Raw genomic sequence first — 16,225 nt, forward strand, 5'->3', positions numbered from 1 at the left:
CCTTCTCATTCTTACTGCGGAGGTCTGCCCTCGTTTGCACTGAGGCACCCCCACTGAATGAATGAAGAGAGGGAGACAAGTCTCCACCCTGACCTGAATGATAGGAAGTGGTCAGCCGCGTAAGATTAGGGGCAGGGCGTGTCAGGGGAAACGAAACAAGACTGAATCTTCCAGGAGGATGACAACAAGCACGGGGCCGAGTGCAGGCAACAGGAGAGATGGAATGGGTCAGAAAGGGGGGCCTGGTTGGCGGCTTCAATCCCAGTTCACTGGGGGCCCACGGACAGTCCTGGGCAGGGTACCTCAGTCTGCCCTCCCCCTTGCCCCCCGCTCAGGGTCGGCCCATCTGCTCAGCCCCCCGACCCTAGGCCCCTTCTGCTATGGTCTCTGTGCTCTCATCTGAAATAACCTTCCTGCCCCTCAGGCAATCTATTAAAAATCATCTTCTAAAAAGCGTTTTCTTTCTGAACCTGTCCTGGCCACTCTTCCCCTCCTCTCTCAGTGCTCCAGCACATCTTATGCTAAAATGGTCCCTAAAATCACCATGGACAAGGGCACCCACCTAGCTCCTCGAATGTTCTCCCCAGTCTTGGTGTGCTGGTCATGAAGCTACCAGGGAAGTCAGAAGCAACCTAAGTGGCCCACAACAGGGAGCAGGTGAAGTATGATCAGGGTCACAATCGAAGGCACACAGTCATTAAAAAGGCAGGAGACAGTGGCAGAAGCACACGTACGATGTACCCTAAAGTCAGGCAGACACTATTAAAAATATTTACATAAGTAGACACCACACTGGCAGGGTTATGGGATTAGTAGAGATTTTTTTTCTTCTTTTGGTTTATCTGCCTCCCAGGCAGGGTAGATAAGAGGATCACATGGGAGAAGGGGTGAAGGCTCAGGCAGCAGCCAGGTATGAGGGTGGCCCTAAGCTCAGAGGAGGCAGTCCTGTCGGTGGGATTGCTCCTGCTCTCTTGGGGGCGGGGCTCCCCTCCAGCCATGTTAGCCTGAACAGGGGAGAGGCCTGACCCCTGGACACCAAGTGGGTGCAGAGGCAGGGAAGGGACAGGTGGATGGGACCAGGTGTCTGACCTTGGGCTTCAGGGTCCCAGGGCCCAGGCCATGCACAACAGGGATGCCAAGAAGAGTCTGACGCAAAGTCACTGGAGACATGGTAAGAAGCTCCGAGGGTTCTGGCTTCCTGCACCGGGCACGCCACCTGGCCAAAGCATGGCCCCTGAGAGGGGGCTTTGGAAAAAGAAACACCTTCTCCATCCCCTGGACTCAGTCTCAGTTCCTGTCACACCCTATGTCCTTGACAGGGCAAAACTCTGAGCAGCCCTCCCCGCTCTGCCCTCAGCTCCCTTGGGTGTGGGTACTCCGGGTTTAGAGCTGGCCCACGTGAGGCTCGCTGACCAATGGCTGATCTGTGTGTGTGTGGGGGGGGACCTGATTCTTACCAATTTCCCACGCAGGTCCGTGCCTCGTGTGTGGAACTAGTCTGTGCGTTCCCTGTGGGAGCCTGACCTGCTAATTCCCTCCCCTTCTTGCCGCTCCAGTCACCCAACACTGCCACCAGCCACAAATCATGCCAGGGTCTAAGACTGCTCTCCCCACCCCCTGGTGCCCACCCTGGAAGACAGGAGAGCTGTTTACTTGATAAATCCACACCTGGCTGCCCTTCCCATCCTCTGTGCAGACCCCACCACTGAGACACGCCTAGACCCTGCCCCCTCGCATCTCAGGCGCTCAGTAAAGAGACCAGGGGAGGCAGAGACAAAAAAAACCCGTCTGGCGCAGGCCTGTCTGGACCCTTCTCTAAGCAGCAGATCTGATGGTGGTGTGGGGAGGAAAAAGGCGGGGTCCCAGCCCAGGCTGCTCACACACACAGCTACTGTTTGCCCATCTGTCCTGGAGGTGTGGGACAGGCTGGCCGCCGAGAAGGCCACTCGATAACCCAGTCAGCTCCATCCATCTGCTGGCAGAGGCTACGCTCAGGGGCAGGGCTCTAGGCATCGTGGCCAAAGGGAAAGGCGCCCCTCACCACACTTAGCACCTGGCTATGGTCCTGATCTCCAGGAGCACAAACAGGGTGAACTGGAGTCCCAAGCTCTCCTCTCCCCTTTGTTTGTGCTCCCCACAGCCCCCTGCTGCTGCAGAGGCTGCCCTCCCTTCCTGACATCCTGTGTGAGGCCGGTGTGTGGCTGTGCCCTTCCGTCTGAGGGGTGTGAGTATACCCCTGAACCTCCTACCGAGGGGAGCGGTAGGGAGGGCTCTCACCAGTGGGGGCAGCTGTGGACCCCTCCAGCATCTTGTCTATGGCAACTCGAGATGCCCAAGGTTGCTTTGCAAGTGCCCGTGTTACCCCAGGAAACCCAATCTCCCAGAGGCACCGGACAGGGCCCTAACCAGCAGCCTAGCAACCAAACCGTGGCTGAAAGGGTGTGGGACTAGGTGGGACTACGAGAGAACACCCAGAGAGGGGGCAGGAACCAGAGCGTTGTCACTGCTGTTGTTAGGTAATAAAAAGGATTGAGACCAGGGGCGCCTGGGTGGCTCAGTCAGTTAAGCGTCTGCCCTTGGCACAGGTCATGTCTCGGGGTCCTGGGATCGAGTCCTGCATCGGGTTCCCTGCTCAGCGAGGGGTCTGCTTCTCCCTCTGACCCTCCCCCCCCATGCTCTCTCTCTCTTATTCTCTCTCTCTCAAGTAAATAAATAAAATCTTAAAAAAAAAAATGAAAACAAAACAAAAAGGACTGAAATCAAACTATGGCCAGATGCCACTTGAAGCACTTTACCCACAGCATCTTATGTAATTTTATTACTTATGAAATAACAGATTTGGAGAGCTCTTAATAAAGCCCCAGCAGCTAGTAGAGTCCGATCCCCAGTCTGAACTCCAACCTGACTGCAGAACCCTTTCTCTGCCCAGTTCAGGCCTCTTCCCCAGGACAAAGGGGATGGCCAGCAGTAGCCCAGATGGGACAACCTGGGTCAGCAGCCAGAGCCTGACTTCATCCTCCCTGGCTGGGCCCCCAGGTCAGTGTCTTGTCTCACCCCAACCTAAGGAACCACAAGCCAGTCCCACAATCCTGGGAGGGCCTTCCTTGCCACACCCAAGGCTCCTCCTGCAAGGTTTTCTCCCAAAGCCCCTGAGGATGGAGGGGAGGGGGGCGGAGTAGAAATGCATACATTCCCTGAACACATCCCTATTCTGGGGGCTTCAGTCCCTTATCTGCAACCCAACAACAGACTCTCTCCAGGGAAGAGACAGATTGGATATGGCCAAGCCCAAAGAGCAAAGCCATTCTGGGGAGGAGGTGGACAACTTGCCTGGGGTGGGGGTGGGAGGCTGCTGGGCCCATCCTACCAGGCCCCATTCCACAGCCTCCTACCTACCTCAAATTGAACAGCTGACCCAAGGAGCTTCCAAAAGATGTCAGGTCCAGAGGAAAGGGACCATGCCTGTCCTGTCCATGGTTGTACCCCCAGTGCTTAGTGCCCTGACACATGAAAGACGCTCATGTTCTTTGAGGAACTCCCTCACATCCTGCAAGTCTGTGCTCAAATGTGGCCTTCTCGCCGCGGCCACCCTCATCACCATCTCAAGCTGCAACCTGCCCCCACCCCAAGCCCCTATTTTGTTCTTATTCTATGTAACTCGAATCACCTTTTAACACTTTTATTACTTATGCTTGTTTCCTGTTACTCACGCTCCCCACCTGAGGCCTGTGACGGCAGAGATCTTTGCCATAGAGGCACCAGCAGATACTCTGCATGACCAAGTGAACAGCCAGGACTGAAGAGAGATCGAGGCAAAGGTCTTCTCTAGTCGGGAACCACTGACCCCAAAGAGCACTGGGCTGGGGCCCCTCAGGGAACTTCCCCACCCTGTTCTCAAGTCTCTGACCAAGGCCAGGGTCATCTAGACATCATGCCTGGCATCCTGCTGGGGATACCTTTGTGGGCCCTGCCTCAGACCAAGGCTCCAGGACAGCCAGCTCCTCAGCAAGGAGAATCCAAGAATAATATTATTTACTAGACTCAAGTAGTCCTGTGCCCAGATGTCCCTCTCAACAAACCCTGGGAACACTGAGTCAGGTGTCTTGAGAGAAGACAGGTCTCTGCTGAATTCCTTAAGGGTAGAGTCAGGTACCTAGCACCTTCCCTGTCCCCACGCCCAGAGGAGCCTCTCCTAGCTCAAGAATTCACTGTGGTTCCTGGGAAGGGGAAGGAGCAGGGTGACTCTTCAAAGGACCAGTTTCCTCTGAGAGGCAGGGCGGGGAGGGATGGTCACCTCAAAGGGAACTGGGCACAACCCCATGGTGCCAGGGCACAGGGAAGGGAGGGTGTCCTGGGGAACCCTGGGACCCAAGGCTGGGGAAGAGCAGGCAGTACCAATGGCCCCACTGGTGGACACCCCTCTCCTGCCCCATACCCTACTTCTCCCTGAAAATTGCTCCTGGGTAGGGGAAAACAAAGTTGCCAAACAGACTTGGCATGCCTTGACCCAGGAGGAGCCCTGATAGTGATATCGCCTCAGTGAGATAAGAAGCCTTCTCTGAGCTGAGTACTCAGGATAAGTAAGTCCAGGTGGCCAGTGCTGCTCAGAGCAGCCAACCCAGCGGTGGGGACCATGGGCCTCTTGGGCCTTCACTCAGGTGTCTCAATAGCTGCCCCCGACACTTCTAGAAGGATCAGGAAAGTCGAGGAATCCTTCAGAAAACCCCATAGTGCTCCTGGAGACTCTTGCCCGGGATGCTCAATGTCTCCAGTGGTAGACAAGGGGTCACAGACTGATGGTAGAGTCTCCACAATTTTAAACTAAACTAGCTCCATGTACCACTTTCTCTACGGGGTGGGGGGTGTGTGGGCTCCTGGGGCCAGGAAGTCCTGGCAGGGGAGGACACCTCTTCCCTAAATGAGGTTGAAAGAAAGCACTACAGAATTCCCAGAAAAGCTCCTTAATGGCCACAGAGCAGCACAAGAATGTGATCCCCTCCACCCCCAACAGGGTACAGAATGTATACAGCCAAGCCCTCTGCTGAGCAAAAGGCTGAGATTAGATTCTACACCCCCTTCTTCCCGTGAAAGGCTCCCAGCTGGGGTCTGGCCACCAGGCCTCACTCCTGGCTCTACCAAGGAGCAGGGCAAGTACCAAGGGCCCCGGGAACACAAGGTAAGGCTAGAAGAGGCCACTGTCCTCTATCTCTCCCTCCTGAGTTTCAAGGAACAATATTTGTATTTTAAAAGGTCTGACCTCCAGAGGCTTTAAAAAATCAGGGACTCTTGGCTAGTCGACTTCTGGACAAAGAAGGCAAATTCTCTCACAACCCAGCAAGTATGTCCAAAAGGTTCAGGTGTCTGCCCAAAGGCCCACAAGTGACACTTTTTATGCTTTATGGAGCAAGTTAAGCAGCTCAACCACCCCCGATGCCTGCTCTATGCCAGGCCACACGTGTTCATGACATTTTTTTTCCCATTCTCCTGTCAACAAGGCTCGCTGAGGCTTGGCAAGGTTAGGTGACTAAGCCAAGATTATGGAGCAAGAAATCAGCACGGCATGATTCAGAGCTACACCTGTTATCTGGAAAGACACTAAAAAACTTAAGAACACCAAGTCTGAGGAAAAAGACTGAGAAGCAAGACGGGGTGTTGCCTCTTCACCCTTTCTAAAACATTTCAATTTCCCCACCATGGGCTCCTATTACCTTTTAAATTTTTTAAAATAACGGGTCAGCTGGAATTACGGGCCTTTTTCTTCTTTCAATGCAACTGTTTAAAAAGTTCCTAAGTGCTCAATTATTAAGTTATTAAAATTATATTATTCTGCCACCAAAGGGGCACTCCATTGACTCAATGAAGAATAGGGATGCAGACTGACCTCAGACACTGGAAACACTGCCCAGTGCCCTCCCCCAGAGATTGGCCTCATCTAAGATGAGAAGTAAGTAGGAGTAGTGGTCAGAGCCCCCCCCCCCCCCAGCTGGGTTTGCCTCTTGACTGCTACAGGTGAACACTGAGGGCAGATCACTTAAGAAAACCAAATCTGGGGCGCCTGGTTGGCTCAGTTGGTTGAGCACTGGACTTTTGATTTTGGCTCAGGTCATGATCTCAGGGTCCTAGGATGGAGCCCCAGCAGCAGGCTCTGCACTCAGCAGGGGGTCTGCTTGAGGCTTTCTCTCCCTCTGCCCCTCCCCCCTCGTGCCCACACTCTCTCTCTCAAATAAATAAATCTTAAAAAAGAAAGAAAGAAACCAAATCTGAATGCTCTGCCCACAAGATAAATAAGTAGGACCATCTCTCCCGGGACCCTTCCAATGCCTCAGCTCTGGAAGACACAGACTGTCTTCCTCAAAAGTCTTTCCGACGGTAGCTTCCCCAGGCCGGGCCACAGCTATTCCCTACCGCTGCTCTGTTCTCCCCACCTGGGGTTTTCTGTCTCCCTGACACATTCATGCCCTCCCAGCTCCCCTCCCTGCTCACCATCTCCTCTCCAGCCTGACAGGACTCCAGGCTGTAAACTCTGCAGAGGGTCCCAAGAGCCCGGTTAAGACGCCCCGCATCTGGCACGTGGACCCCATGCGAAGGGGCACCGAGTCTAAGCCCTGCCCCCGCACCCAACGCTCACCTGGTCTCAGGTGACCACGGCTCTCCCGGTTAGTCAGTTCTCCCCACAGCTAAAGCTCAGCGTGTCTACAAACTGCCCAGCAGGGACAAACCAAGAGCAAACTTTGCACACTTTCTTTGGCAAGACGGTTATTTTTCACTCCTCACCAAGTCCTAACGTATCACAGCGCAACTCTACCCCCGTCGTCGTGGAAAACACTGTATTTCCATACCTTCCCTTCAAGGTGTCCAAGGCCGCCAGAGGCGGAGAAAGGCCCAGAGACCGAAGTCCCTCCCGCGGGCTTCCTGCGTCCGGGGATTAGGAGGCACAAAGGGCCGGCAGGGAATGAGCCCAGATGGCAGGGGCTAAGCCGGCGAGGTAACGTGCTGCGGCCGCTGCTCGCAGAGAGCGGGCTACCTGAGACGCGCGTCGTCAGGCTCCTGGGCCAGGCACTTTGCACGTGGGGCCCTAGGACCGGGGATTCCACCCCCGCTCGCGGTGACCTCCTGCACTCAGCCGGGCCGGGCACTTGTTTCCCCGTTTCCCAAAACCAACACCATTAGGCAAGCCCCGAGCTCAAATTCAATAAACGCGGGCGGATCAGGCAGAGAAAAGTTCCCTGCCGCACTTCCTACAGGTGTCCTTCGCCCAGACAAACGGAGCCACGGGATCCAGGGCGAGGCGCGCGGACCCGGGCACAGCTCTCCCCGCCCCGCCCCGCCCAGGGAAAGCAGGGGTCCTGGCCCTTCCTCGCTTTCCCGCCCCGAGTGGAAGGCGCCCCGAAGGCGTGGACCCGGCCGGGTGTTTCCGGGCCAGCGCCTCACCTGGAGCCCCAGGCCGGCCCCCGCCCGAGGCCTCGGCGTCTCACGGCACCGGCCGCCGGCTCCGCTCACTCCGCCGCCGGCCCACGGGCTGCTGGGCTGCCGTCTCCTTCCTGCTCACCTCCGGCGCGGCGAGCAGGGGGCGGAGCCGCTGCTATTTACATAAAGGGAGAGCCGGCGGGGCTCGCAGAGCCGCGAGCGCCGGGCCCCAGTGGCCCCGCCCTCCGGCCTGGCTCCGCCCCTCCGCAGCTTAGAGCCGACGGGGCGGGAGTGCAGCGAGGGCGCCCTCGGGGGGCGGGCGGCGGCCTCTCTCGGACCAATCCGCGGCCCCGGGGACCGCGGGGGCGGGGCCGCAGCCGGCGTGAAAATGCATGAGGCACTGCGGGCCCGCCCCCGGCCTCACCTGCGCGCACCTGGACTGAGGACGGCACGCCGCGCCCAGTGTCCTGCCGCGTCCGGGAGGAAATAGTCCCTGGGACGCATGGCATCCTGGGCCGCCTCCCAGGCTTAACCGCCGAGGGGAGCCGTCCCTCCCCCCGCGCCGGCCCGGAGCGGCTGAGGGAGGGACGTGGCCGGGCCTGCTCTTCCCGAGGACGCCCAGCCTCATCAGAGCGGGTGACCGGCGGACACTGGGCCCAGTTGCGGGACCCAAGAGCGAGGTGGCCTGGGGACGGGGGCGTCACCGCGACGCGCCTCCCCTCGGGGCGGGCCCCAAGCCTGGACCCCGGTCCTCCGAGTCGCTGCGGAGGCAGGAAGGCGTCCAAGGCCCGGAAGGACAACAACATCGACCAGAGTTTTTAGCACCACCGGCGAGTGCGTTGGAGCGACGAGAGGCGGGAGCGGAAGGGGCGCGGAGGGGATGCGAATGGCGCGCTCCACAGCAGGACCCGAAGCCATTGGGGTTCAAACCACGCCGACGTGGCGCCTCTCTGCAGCCCTTCTGTCCCGAAGCGGCTGCATTCAGGGAAAGCCCGATGGAGCGCCAGCCTCCCTCCGTGGACTACCACCCAGAAAGCCAAGATGATTAGGTCTGTGACTTCCCGTCCCCTGGGCGCAGGCCCTGAGAAAGGTGCTGGGTCGCGTTCTTGCCCTCCGGGGACTTTCTTCGCTCCCGCACTAGAGAAAGCAGCGTTGTCTGCAGGCGGCAAAGCAGGGGTGAGGGCCTGGGGGCCAGCTCCACGGACATCGGGACTGGCGGGGCGGGGGGGGGGGGGGGAGGGCTTGAGGCTCGGGCTGGCGACTTGTCCACTATCTCCAGCCATAGCAGAAAAGCGATCTATTTTTTAATGGCTTTGGCTTTATCGCACGAAGCAGGCACCCTCTCGTTTAAAGGCACAGAGTCCTCTCTTCTGCCCCACCCCGCTGGGTCTCTGAAATCTAGTCCTGAGTTCCAAGGGGATCACTGCAAGACAGCAACCTCAGACCTGGGGCTATGGAAGCCAGGTGGAAGGGGCATGGCTTCGTTCTCCTGCAAGCATCAGACACCCAGGGCCAACGGCCCAGACTAGCCCCTGAAGCTACAGGTCAGGGTCTGGGTATAGGAGGCAGCTGAGATGGTCCCTGAGAGTAGACAGTACAGGTCCCCCAGAGCAAGTCCCATGCCCTGCCACAGCGGCATGATTAGTGTTCCAGATCTCTGGGCAGCGTGAAGTCCCTGAAGCTGTAGAAGGAGATGTCTCCATGATCCACCAGGGCGAAGATCAGAGGAACATCCCCACTCTGGTAGGATAACCGCTTGAGGGTACAGAGGTCTGGAACTGGCTCATCAAATCTGCAGGGATAAAGTTAGACTGAGATGTGGACATAGGCCACCCATAAGCTCTGAGCCCCCAGCCCTCTCAGGCTACCCAGGAAGGGAAATTATAAGACAGAAGTTGAGGGTGAAAGAAGTCTGGCCTCTGGACTCTCATGTGTGCAAACTGCATGGCTTTGATACGTTCTCCAAGAGTGACCCAGAGCCTTGGTTGGGTCTGGGGGCTAGGAGGAGTGAGGTTCTCACCACTCTTAGCCTGTGAATCCCTCTGATTCATATCCCTTCTGCTGAGTGAGTCCTGCAGTAAAGTGGCACAGGAGAGAAACTACCAAAGATGCTAGGAATGAGGGCTGAGGACTTGGGAAGTTCTGCTTCCTATAGCACTGACTGGCTGTGTGGCCCTGAGTCAATCACAGCTCTCTGGACCTCTGGTTCCTCTCAGATTGGCAAACTGGCCAGAGGCACGGAAGTGAGCTCCCCTTGGTTTACAAGAGAACTGGCAGCAGCCTGGGGTAATGCTCACTGGTCTCATACCCACTAATGCACATCCGGGCGTAGGGCTTTCCAGGGTTATTCTTGCGGAATGTGGCCACGGCATCAGCCTGGTAAATGTCAAAGCTGATCTCCAAGCCCCCAGACTTCTCCAGCAGCCTGAGGACAGAGTGAGAAACTTTAAGAAACAGGGACCCTCCTCCTCCTCTTCTTTCCATGCCACACTTTCCGTCCCACAGTTCCTGGAAGCAGCCTCATCCAGGGGAACTGAGGTGCTGCCGTGAGGTGCCACGTGGGCAGGGGGGAGGTTCTGCTGCCTATCTCAGAACCCTTGGGCTAAAGCCACTCTTGCCTTTCATCCCTCCCTCTCCCCTAGACACACATGAATTATCAGGCAGGCTAAGGGGCCCTGGAATGATCCCCCAGCCCATGTCCAATTTCAGGAATCAAATCCCAGCTGCCAACTCCTGCTGGCAGCCAAGGTACTCTGGAGACAGGCTCCGCCTGGAGACTCACCGGGCACCTCCATCAGCAAGGTGTGTGGTCTGCATCACAGAGATATGCTTTAGGGCTGTGGCTGCAAGGACAGTGAAAATAAGGCGTTTCTGGATCTGCCATCTAGTTTAGTGTTGCCAGATTTAACAGATTAAAAAAAAATTGTAGGTATGTCTCACGCAATATTTGGAATATACTTATACTAGAAAAATTAGCTGATTATCTGAACTTCAAATTGAACTCTGGCAACCCTAATCTAGTTACTTAGAATCTCCCATGTTCTCATAAGGATTGTAAAGAATTCTGAATCTCTTAATACTGTTCTTCCCTATTAGTTCCCTATTCTTAAACATGCAGGGCATACACAGTAAGCCTTCCTTTTATTTGGCCGAGTTGGGAGAACAGGGATCACAAATGGTTGGTGACAGAGCCATCCACATGCATCTTGTTTATTATTTTAAGGATATAGTTGTAGTTTCATTCCGCCTTGCCTCTCCCCAGACACAGACTTGCCATTTCCAAACCTTCCGACATGGGTCCTTTTGCTGCTTTCCAGAACAGACTGTCCTTGTGGGTTCCACTCCACTGGATAGCTCTCTCTGCCCCATCTTTCTTAAGCCTCAATTAGTCATGGCCAACCCATGTCCCTTTCAAAGTCTTAGGATTCCTCAGCTGCCAGGGGCCTGTGGGGCTTTGGCAGGGTGAGGGGGTACCTGGGGAGTCTGCCTGGCCAGGACTCAGCAGGGGTCTGACGGGCTGGTCCCACAGGTGCGAGGGGCGGCTCTGCTCCTGCAGGCGCCTTCTCTGCAACAGCTGCTTGTACTCCTGCCAGCTGGAGCAGCGCCGCACCTCAGGGTCCGAGTTTACATCCTCCCGGAAGTGCTGGGCCTCTGCCTGCCGCTCCCGTTCCCGCCTGGACAGCTTCTCCTTCCTTTGGTTCAGCTTCTGGCACCAGGATTCAGCATCTGTCTCCCGCCCAGCGACGTTGGCCGGGAGCAGCTCTGGGGCTGGGGCAAGCAGAAGGGTGTGGCGGCTATCTGGAGCCATGTTGGGGAAGGAGATCTGTTCAAAGTTCCAGCGTGGCTTACAAACCCCCTTGACCCCGTTCTCTACTTTGCCACTCTCCTGGCTGCACCCCACCCCCTCATTAGCCAGGTCAGGCCAGGGCTCCAGGGATCCCAGCAGCCGAGATGGGCCCATTGGGCCCTTTACAGGGCTTGACTCCCGAGGTTTTTCCTCTACGCATCGGCTGTTCTGGTTGCAAGGAGGTGGGCTGGAGGTTGTCGGGCTCTCAGGTGTCTCATTCACCCCCTGCAGGGGATTTTCCAGGGCTCTGGCCTTCTTATTAATGAACCTGAGGGATGTGAGGAGGAAATTGAGCACGTCTGCTTTTGATTGCTGAGATGCATACGTCCCACACATATCCTGCTGCCTCCAAGGTCCTACAAGGGAGCCACCCAAGCGCAGCTCTTAAGCCAATGCATTCTCCAAGGTCCCCAAAATAGCAGTCCCTTAACAGCTCTGCTCCCCAGAACTCCCGGGGGAGGGGGGTTGGCCATGTGGGAAGCATTACCGAGAGCTGGAGTTCCTCCTCTTCCTCTTGCCATTCTGATCCTCTAAGCACTGGGCACTGCCATCCAAGTTCAGCTGTCTCTCATAAGGGGACAGGATGGAGCTGTGGGGTGAGAATTGGGTGGGCAACAGATCCACTTCCTCAGCCTGGAGTTCCCAGTGGAATTCGTGAGGGACTGGCCCAGAAGACAAGTCAGTGGGCCAGGGTCAAAGCCAAACCCAAGGGCTAAGTCCCTGGGTAGACCTGCAAGCAGGGTAAATGGGGGCAACCACAGGGGCTTGGCCATGTGTCTTTGCCCAGGCCTCTGGGTCTCACCAATGGCCCCTTTGAACAGAGACTTACTGGAACCAGGGCTTCTGCAGAGCCAGCAATAAATGATTAATCACTAGTGAGAAAAATCAAGAGACCAGAAAACTTGGAAAATACAGAAAAATAAAAATACACACATTTTCGGCTCTTATAAACACACATCCTGTCTCCATATGATTTTTTTCTATCAAAAATTACATTGTAGGGGCGCCTGTGGCACAGCGGTTAAGCGTCTGCCTCCGGCTCAGGGCGTGATCCCGGCGTTCCGGGATCGAGCCCCACATCAGGCTCCTCTGCTATGAGCCTGCTTCTTCCTCTCCCACTCCACCTGCTTGTGTTCCCTCTCTCGCTGGCTGTCTCTATCTCTGTCAAATAAATAAATAAAATCTTAAAAAAAAAAATTACATTGTACTGGGGTGCCTGGGTGGCTCAGTCAGTTAAGCATCTGCCTTCAGTTCAGGTCGTGATCTCAGGGTCCCGGGACTGAGCCCCACATCCGAGGTCCCTGGTCAGCAGGAAGTCTGCTTCTCCCTCTCCCTCTGCACCCCCCAACCCCGGCTCCTGCACTCACCTGCACGCACCCTCTCTCTCTCAAATAAATAAAATCTTAAAAAAAAAAAAGACCTTGTACTAACATACTGCTGTTTAATCTTCTCTTGCTCTCAGTAACATACTATGGCCATAGCCCCTTCTGACTATAGCATTCTTCCCTACCATGATTTTTTTATGGTGCTGAGGCTGCAGTGTCCAAATGGTACCCACTGGACAAAAGGGCGATTAAGGTTAAATTTAAATCCATTAAAATTGAACAAAATTTCAGTCCCACAGTTGCACAAGCCACATATATTGGACAGCAGAGACCTGGAACATTTTTATCACTGCAGAAAGTTCTACAGGACAGTGCTGCTCTAAGGGACAAACTCAAATTTGTGTGACCATGCCTTCCCCATTGAAGTCAGAGGATGTTTCCAAGTTCACCAAGTTTGCGAAGTGATGATGTTTTGTGTAAGCTCCCCACTAAATACAAGTCCTGTGAGGACAGTGATTTTGCTCTCTGCTATTCCTCAGCAACGAGCACAGGGCCTGGCACCCAGTAAGGAATCAACAAATACTGTCAAGTGAATGAATGAACATTCTCACAGGTGAACTTACGCACAGATCTGTGCCTGTTTCCTTGGGATATATCCCACTTTTAGGCACTAAAGGGCATACCTGTTCTAGAGCTTTTGTGACATACTATGAAACAGTAAAGAGTATACCAGTTTCCACTCTATGGCTGATGGTCTCTGTGGCTCTTAGCAATGCTGGGCTAGTAAGTGATCATCTTTAGAGGCCCCAGAAGGAAAGAACATCTAACTTAGCCAAAGGAATGTGAGACCCTACTCAACTGTTAATTCCTTACTTGGCCCTTCATTCATGCAGGCACTAGACAAATCTGCTTACACACCCACGGAGGCACTGTTCTGGTATTACAGCTACGTGCCAGTGCACTGCTGGGAGCTACAAGTGCTCAATTGTTATCTGCGGAGCGAACAGGCTGAAGATGGGGCTCAATTTGATAAACCAGGATAAGCTGAAATGACCCAGACTTGTCTCAATAGAACACTTCCAACAGAGGTTCCCAGACCATGCCCAGGGAGCTGCAGCTCCAGACAAGGATTCCAGGTCAAGAGAGGCATTTTCCACTTTGGGGCTAGTCTACCAGGTCCCAGGACTAGAACAAATGGGAGAGAAATGGGATAGGGATTTACCTTGGTTGGAATCGTCGAACCACGTAGCCCAGTCTCTTCAGGTGGCTGAAAGCCTCAAAGAGAAAAAGTAAAGATCAGAGGTCCACTTCTGAAAACACCAAATAGTTCCTCCAAACAGGAGCCACTCCCCACGCCCCCTTCCTTGTCCCTAATGCACACCCCAATTCCAAACCCTGGGATTGGCTGGACCGTACTCCATTATAAACACCCTCCCCAAACTAAGGTCTCAGTCTCTGAATTCCTGTCTCTTGCTTACTTTACTCTGGGCACAAATAACATTTAGCAGTTTCTTGATTTAAATGCAAAATCCAAAAAAGCTAATAGCTGACAAATCAGGAAAAGAACTATGTGCTAGGATATTATACCAAAGCTGTCGGGAGCGAAGCTCCTAACCAGTGTGAACAAGGAAGTGGCAAAAGGTGATAGACAGCATACCCACTCCCCTGCCACTCCCCCCTACACCTCCACAGACAGGGGTAGGGTAGGAGTGGTCTTTGGTAAAGATCCACATGTCCATACTTGTGTTCTAATACCCACATCAGAGAGATGTACGGAGGAATGACGCCATCATGCTTGATTTCTCAGCAGTCTTCAACATAGCCAATCACTTCTCCCTTCTCTCGGCTTCTGTGAGACCACCTCTCCTGGTTTTTCTCCTTTGTTGTCAGACACTCCTTGGTCTGTTCCTGGTTCCCTATCTTCCCCCTGACCTCCACACACTGGAATGCTCCAAGTCTCTGAAACAGCCCTCTATTCTGTTCACACTCCCGTACAGCCCTGTGGTTTTAAATACCATCCACACGCTCATGATGTCCACATTTATGTCTCCAGCCTTGTGGCCCTCCCCAGCTCTGTCTTCTTCCCAGCCCTCGGTTCTGTGGACTCAGTCATTCAGTTGCTTGCTCACTTATTCCCAATTGCCACCACTAGGAAGCAGGCCCCATGACAGCAGAGCCCTTGGCTGTCTTGTAGTCCCAACACATAGCTCTGTGTCTAGCACCTTGTGGGTACTTATAAATCCTCACTGACTCAGGGGATGGGTGGCTTCTCTCCTGGGAGAGGGTGGCAGATACCTGGTACTGCAGAAAAGTCATAGTGTCCTCAGTCAGCAGTAGCTGGTAGGCCTCTTGAATAGACAGTGGCAGATCTTGGTGGAAAAGCTGGATGGAGCCCTGGAAGTGGGGCCAACAGCTCAGCTTGTGGACCCTCCTGCAGTGGCTCAACCAATGGGGCAACTTTCAGGTGGTGAAACATGGGCGTCCTCCCCCCCCCTCCCGCCCCCAGCGTCACAGCAAGAATGTGGCCAACCCGGAAAGGAGGGCACCACCACTAATTTGGACGGGAATCCCCGCTCTCTGCATGGTACTCTTGTCATCGGTTCTAGAATTCGGGTTACAAGCTTCTTGAATCCTCAGTTGTGTATATACTTTTACTCTAATAAAAACACGTCCTTCTCGGTTCCTTGCTCCCAACCCTTCCTCACCCTCCGGGGGGCCCCACTCACACACTCCAGCAGATATAAGGCCTCTTCGGGGTGAAGCCGCTGCCGGCCCTGCTCTGAGAAGCCCATGGTCTGCCAGAATTTACCCTGTGTGGGACCCAGAGCAAATGTCACAAAGGAACCAGGAAGGCAGAGAAGGCGGGTCCCTCTCCCCGAGCCCCGCCGCTCACCGCAGGAGACTTCAATTCCACAAAGCCCTCTTCCGGCCTCCACTCGGCAGCCACCAAACTGCCCCTGGCGAAGAGTGGGGAGGGGGTCCGTCTGAGTGTCCCCGTGAAGTCGACGGGGTCCGGCCGCCCCGCCTGCCCCGGCCCCGCCCCGGCCCGCCCCCCTCACAGGCGCTCCACGCGCTCCTCCGCCAGCAGCTGCCAGAGCTCCTCGCGGCACAAGCGCAGCCGCTCGGCCTGGGCCGCCGAGCCGTCGGGGAGGAAGTCCTTGGGCCCATGCGAGCGCTGAGGCAGCTTCTGGGACCGCGAGCGGGCGGCCAGGAGCTCCCGGGCACTGGGGAAGGAAGAGACGCGGGGTCAGCGCAGGGCAGTAGGGGCCGCGAGGCCCGGTCCGGGATTCCCATCCCCTTCCCCCACGCCCCCTCCGCGTGCCCCGCGCCTCCGCTGGCCGGGCCGCACCAGAGCACGCGCCCGGCGGGAACCTCCACCGCGGCGGGCTCGAGCTCGGGCTCCATCGGGCCGCCGTCTGCGGCTGCGCGCGCACCGCCCCTGATCCACCCACCGCCGGAACTCCGCGCGGCCCTAGCGCCCGCGGAATCTCCCTCTGCTCCACCAGCCACCGGCTGGACCAACTGGCTTTCCACCTTCCTGGCTGTCCTAGAGCCTGCCAACAAACTTGTGCCTCGATTCCGGGGGCAGAGAGATTGCGGGTTTCTGGATTTGTAGGAGCTCCCCTCTCCTCCCCAGTCCTCCTCT

General features: G+C 55.8%; 2 protein-coding genes across 4 annotated transcripts in view; both read right to left on the reverse strand.

The window, feature by feature from the left end:
* Nucleotides 1–7,631, reverse strand: part of LLGL2 (LLGL scribble cell polarity complex component 2) — a 35,493-nt gene extending 27,862 nt beyond the window's left edge. For 2 of the 3 annotated variants that reach the window (XM_045814489.2, XM_045814490.2), the window contains exon 1: nucleotides 7,432–7,631. The gene's annotated coding sequence lies outside the window, so the exon portion shown is untranslated. The remainder of the gene's footprint in view (nucleotides 1–7,431) is intronic. The other variant, XM_045814488.2, reaches the window with a different exon arrangement.
* Nucleotides 7,632–8,689: 1,058 nt separating this feature from the next.
* On the reverse strand, nucleotides 8,690–16,037 carry TSEN54 (tRNA splicing endonuclease subunit 54). The gene is made up of 11 exons (XM_045814496.2): nucleotides 15,929–16,037; nucleotides 15,639–15,803; nucleotides 15,473–15,536; nucleotides 15,306–15,389; nucleotides 14,875–14,973; nucleotides 13,802–13,854; nucleotides 11,742–11,843; nucleotides 10,882–11,522; nucleotides 10,190–10,250; nucleotides 9,716–9,832; nucleotides 8,690–9,199 (listed from the first exon to the last, which is right to left on the reverse strand). The coding sequence occupies exons 1-11, from the start codon at nucleotides 15,982–15,984 to the stop codon at nucleotides 9,049–9,051; spliced, it is 1,593 nt and encodes a 530-aa protein (XP_045670452.1). The 5' UTR covers nucleotides 15,985–16,037; the 3' UTR covers nucleotides 8,690–9,048.
* Nucleotides 16,038–16,225: the final 188 nt, after the last annotated feature.

Source organism: Ursus americanus, chromosome 23 (genome assembly GCF_024610735.1).
Source record: "Ursus americanus isolate L20-20 chromosome 23, mUrsAme1.1.p, whole genome shotgun sequence".
Classification (NCBI taxonomy): Eukaryota; Metazoa; Chordata; class Mammalia; order Carnivora; family Ursidae; genus Ursus; species Ursus americanus.

Excerpts from the sequence above, each read along its gene's own strand:
- TSEN54 (XM_045814496.2), bottom strand. The coding sequence starts at position 15,984 with ATGGAGCCCGAGCTCGAGCCCGCCGCGGTGGAGGTTCCCGCCGGGCGC. Across the intron at positions 15,537-15,638 it reads GAGGAGCGCGTGGAGCGCCT|GGGCAGTTTGGTGGCTGCCG; the intron begins GTGAGGGGGGCG and ends ACTCTTCGCCAG. Across the intron at positions 13,855-14,874 it reads TGACTTTTCTGCAGTACCAG|GCTTTCAGCCACCTGAAGAG; the intron begins GTATCTGCCACC and ends TTTCTCTTTGAG.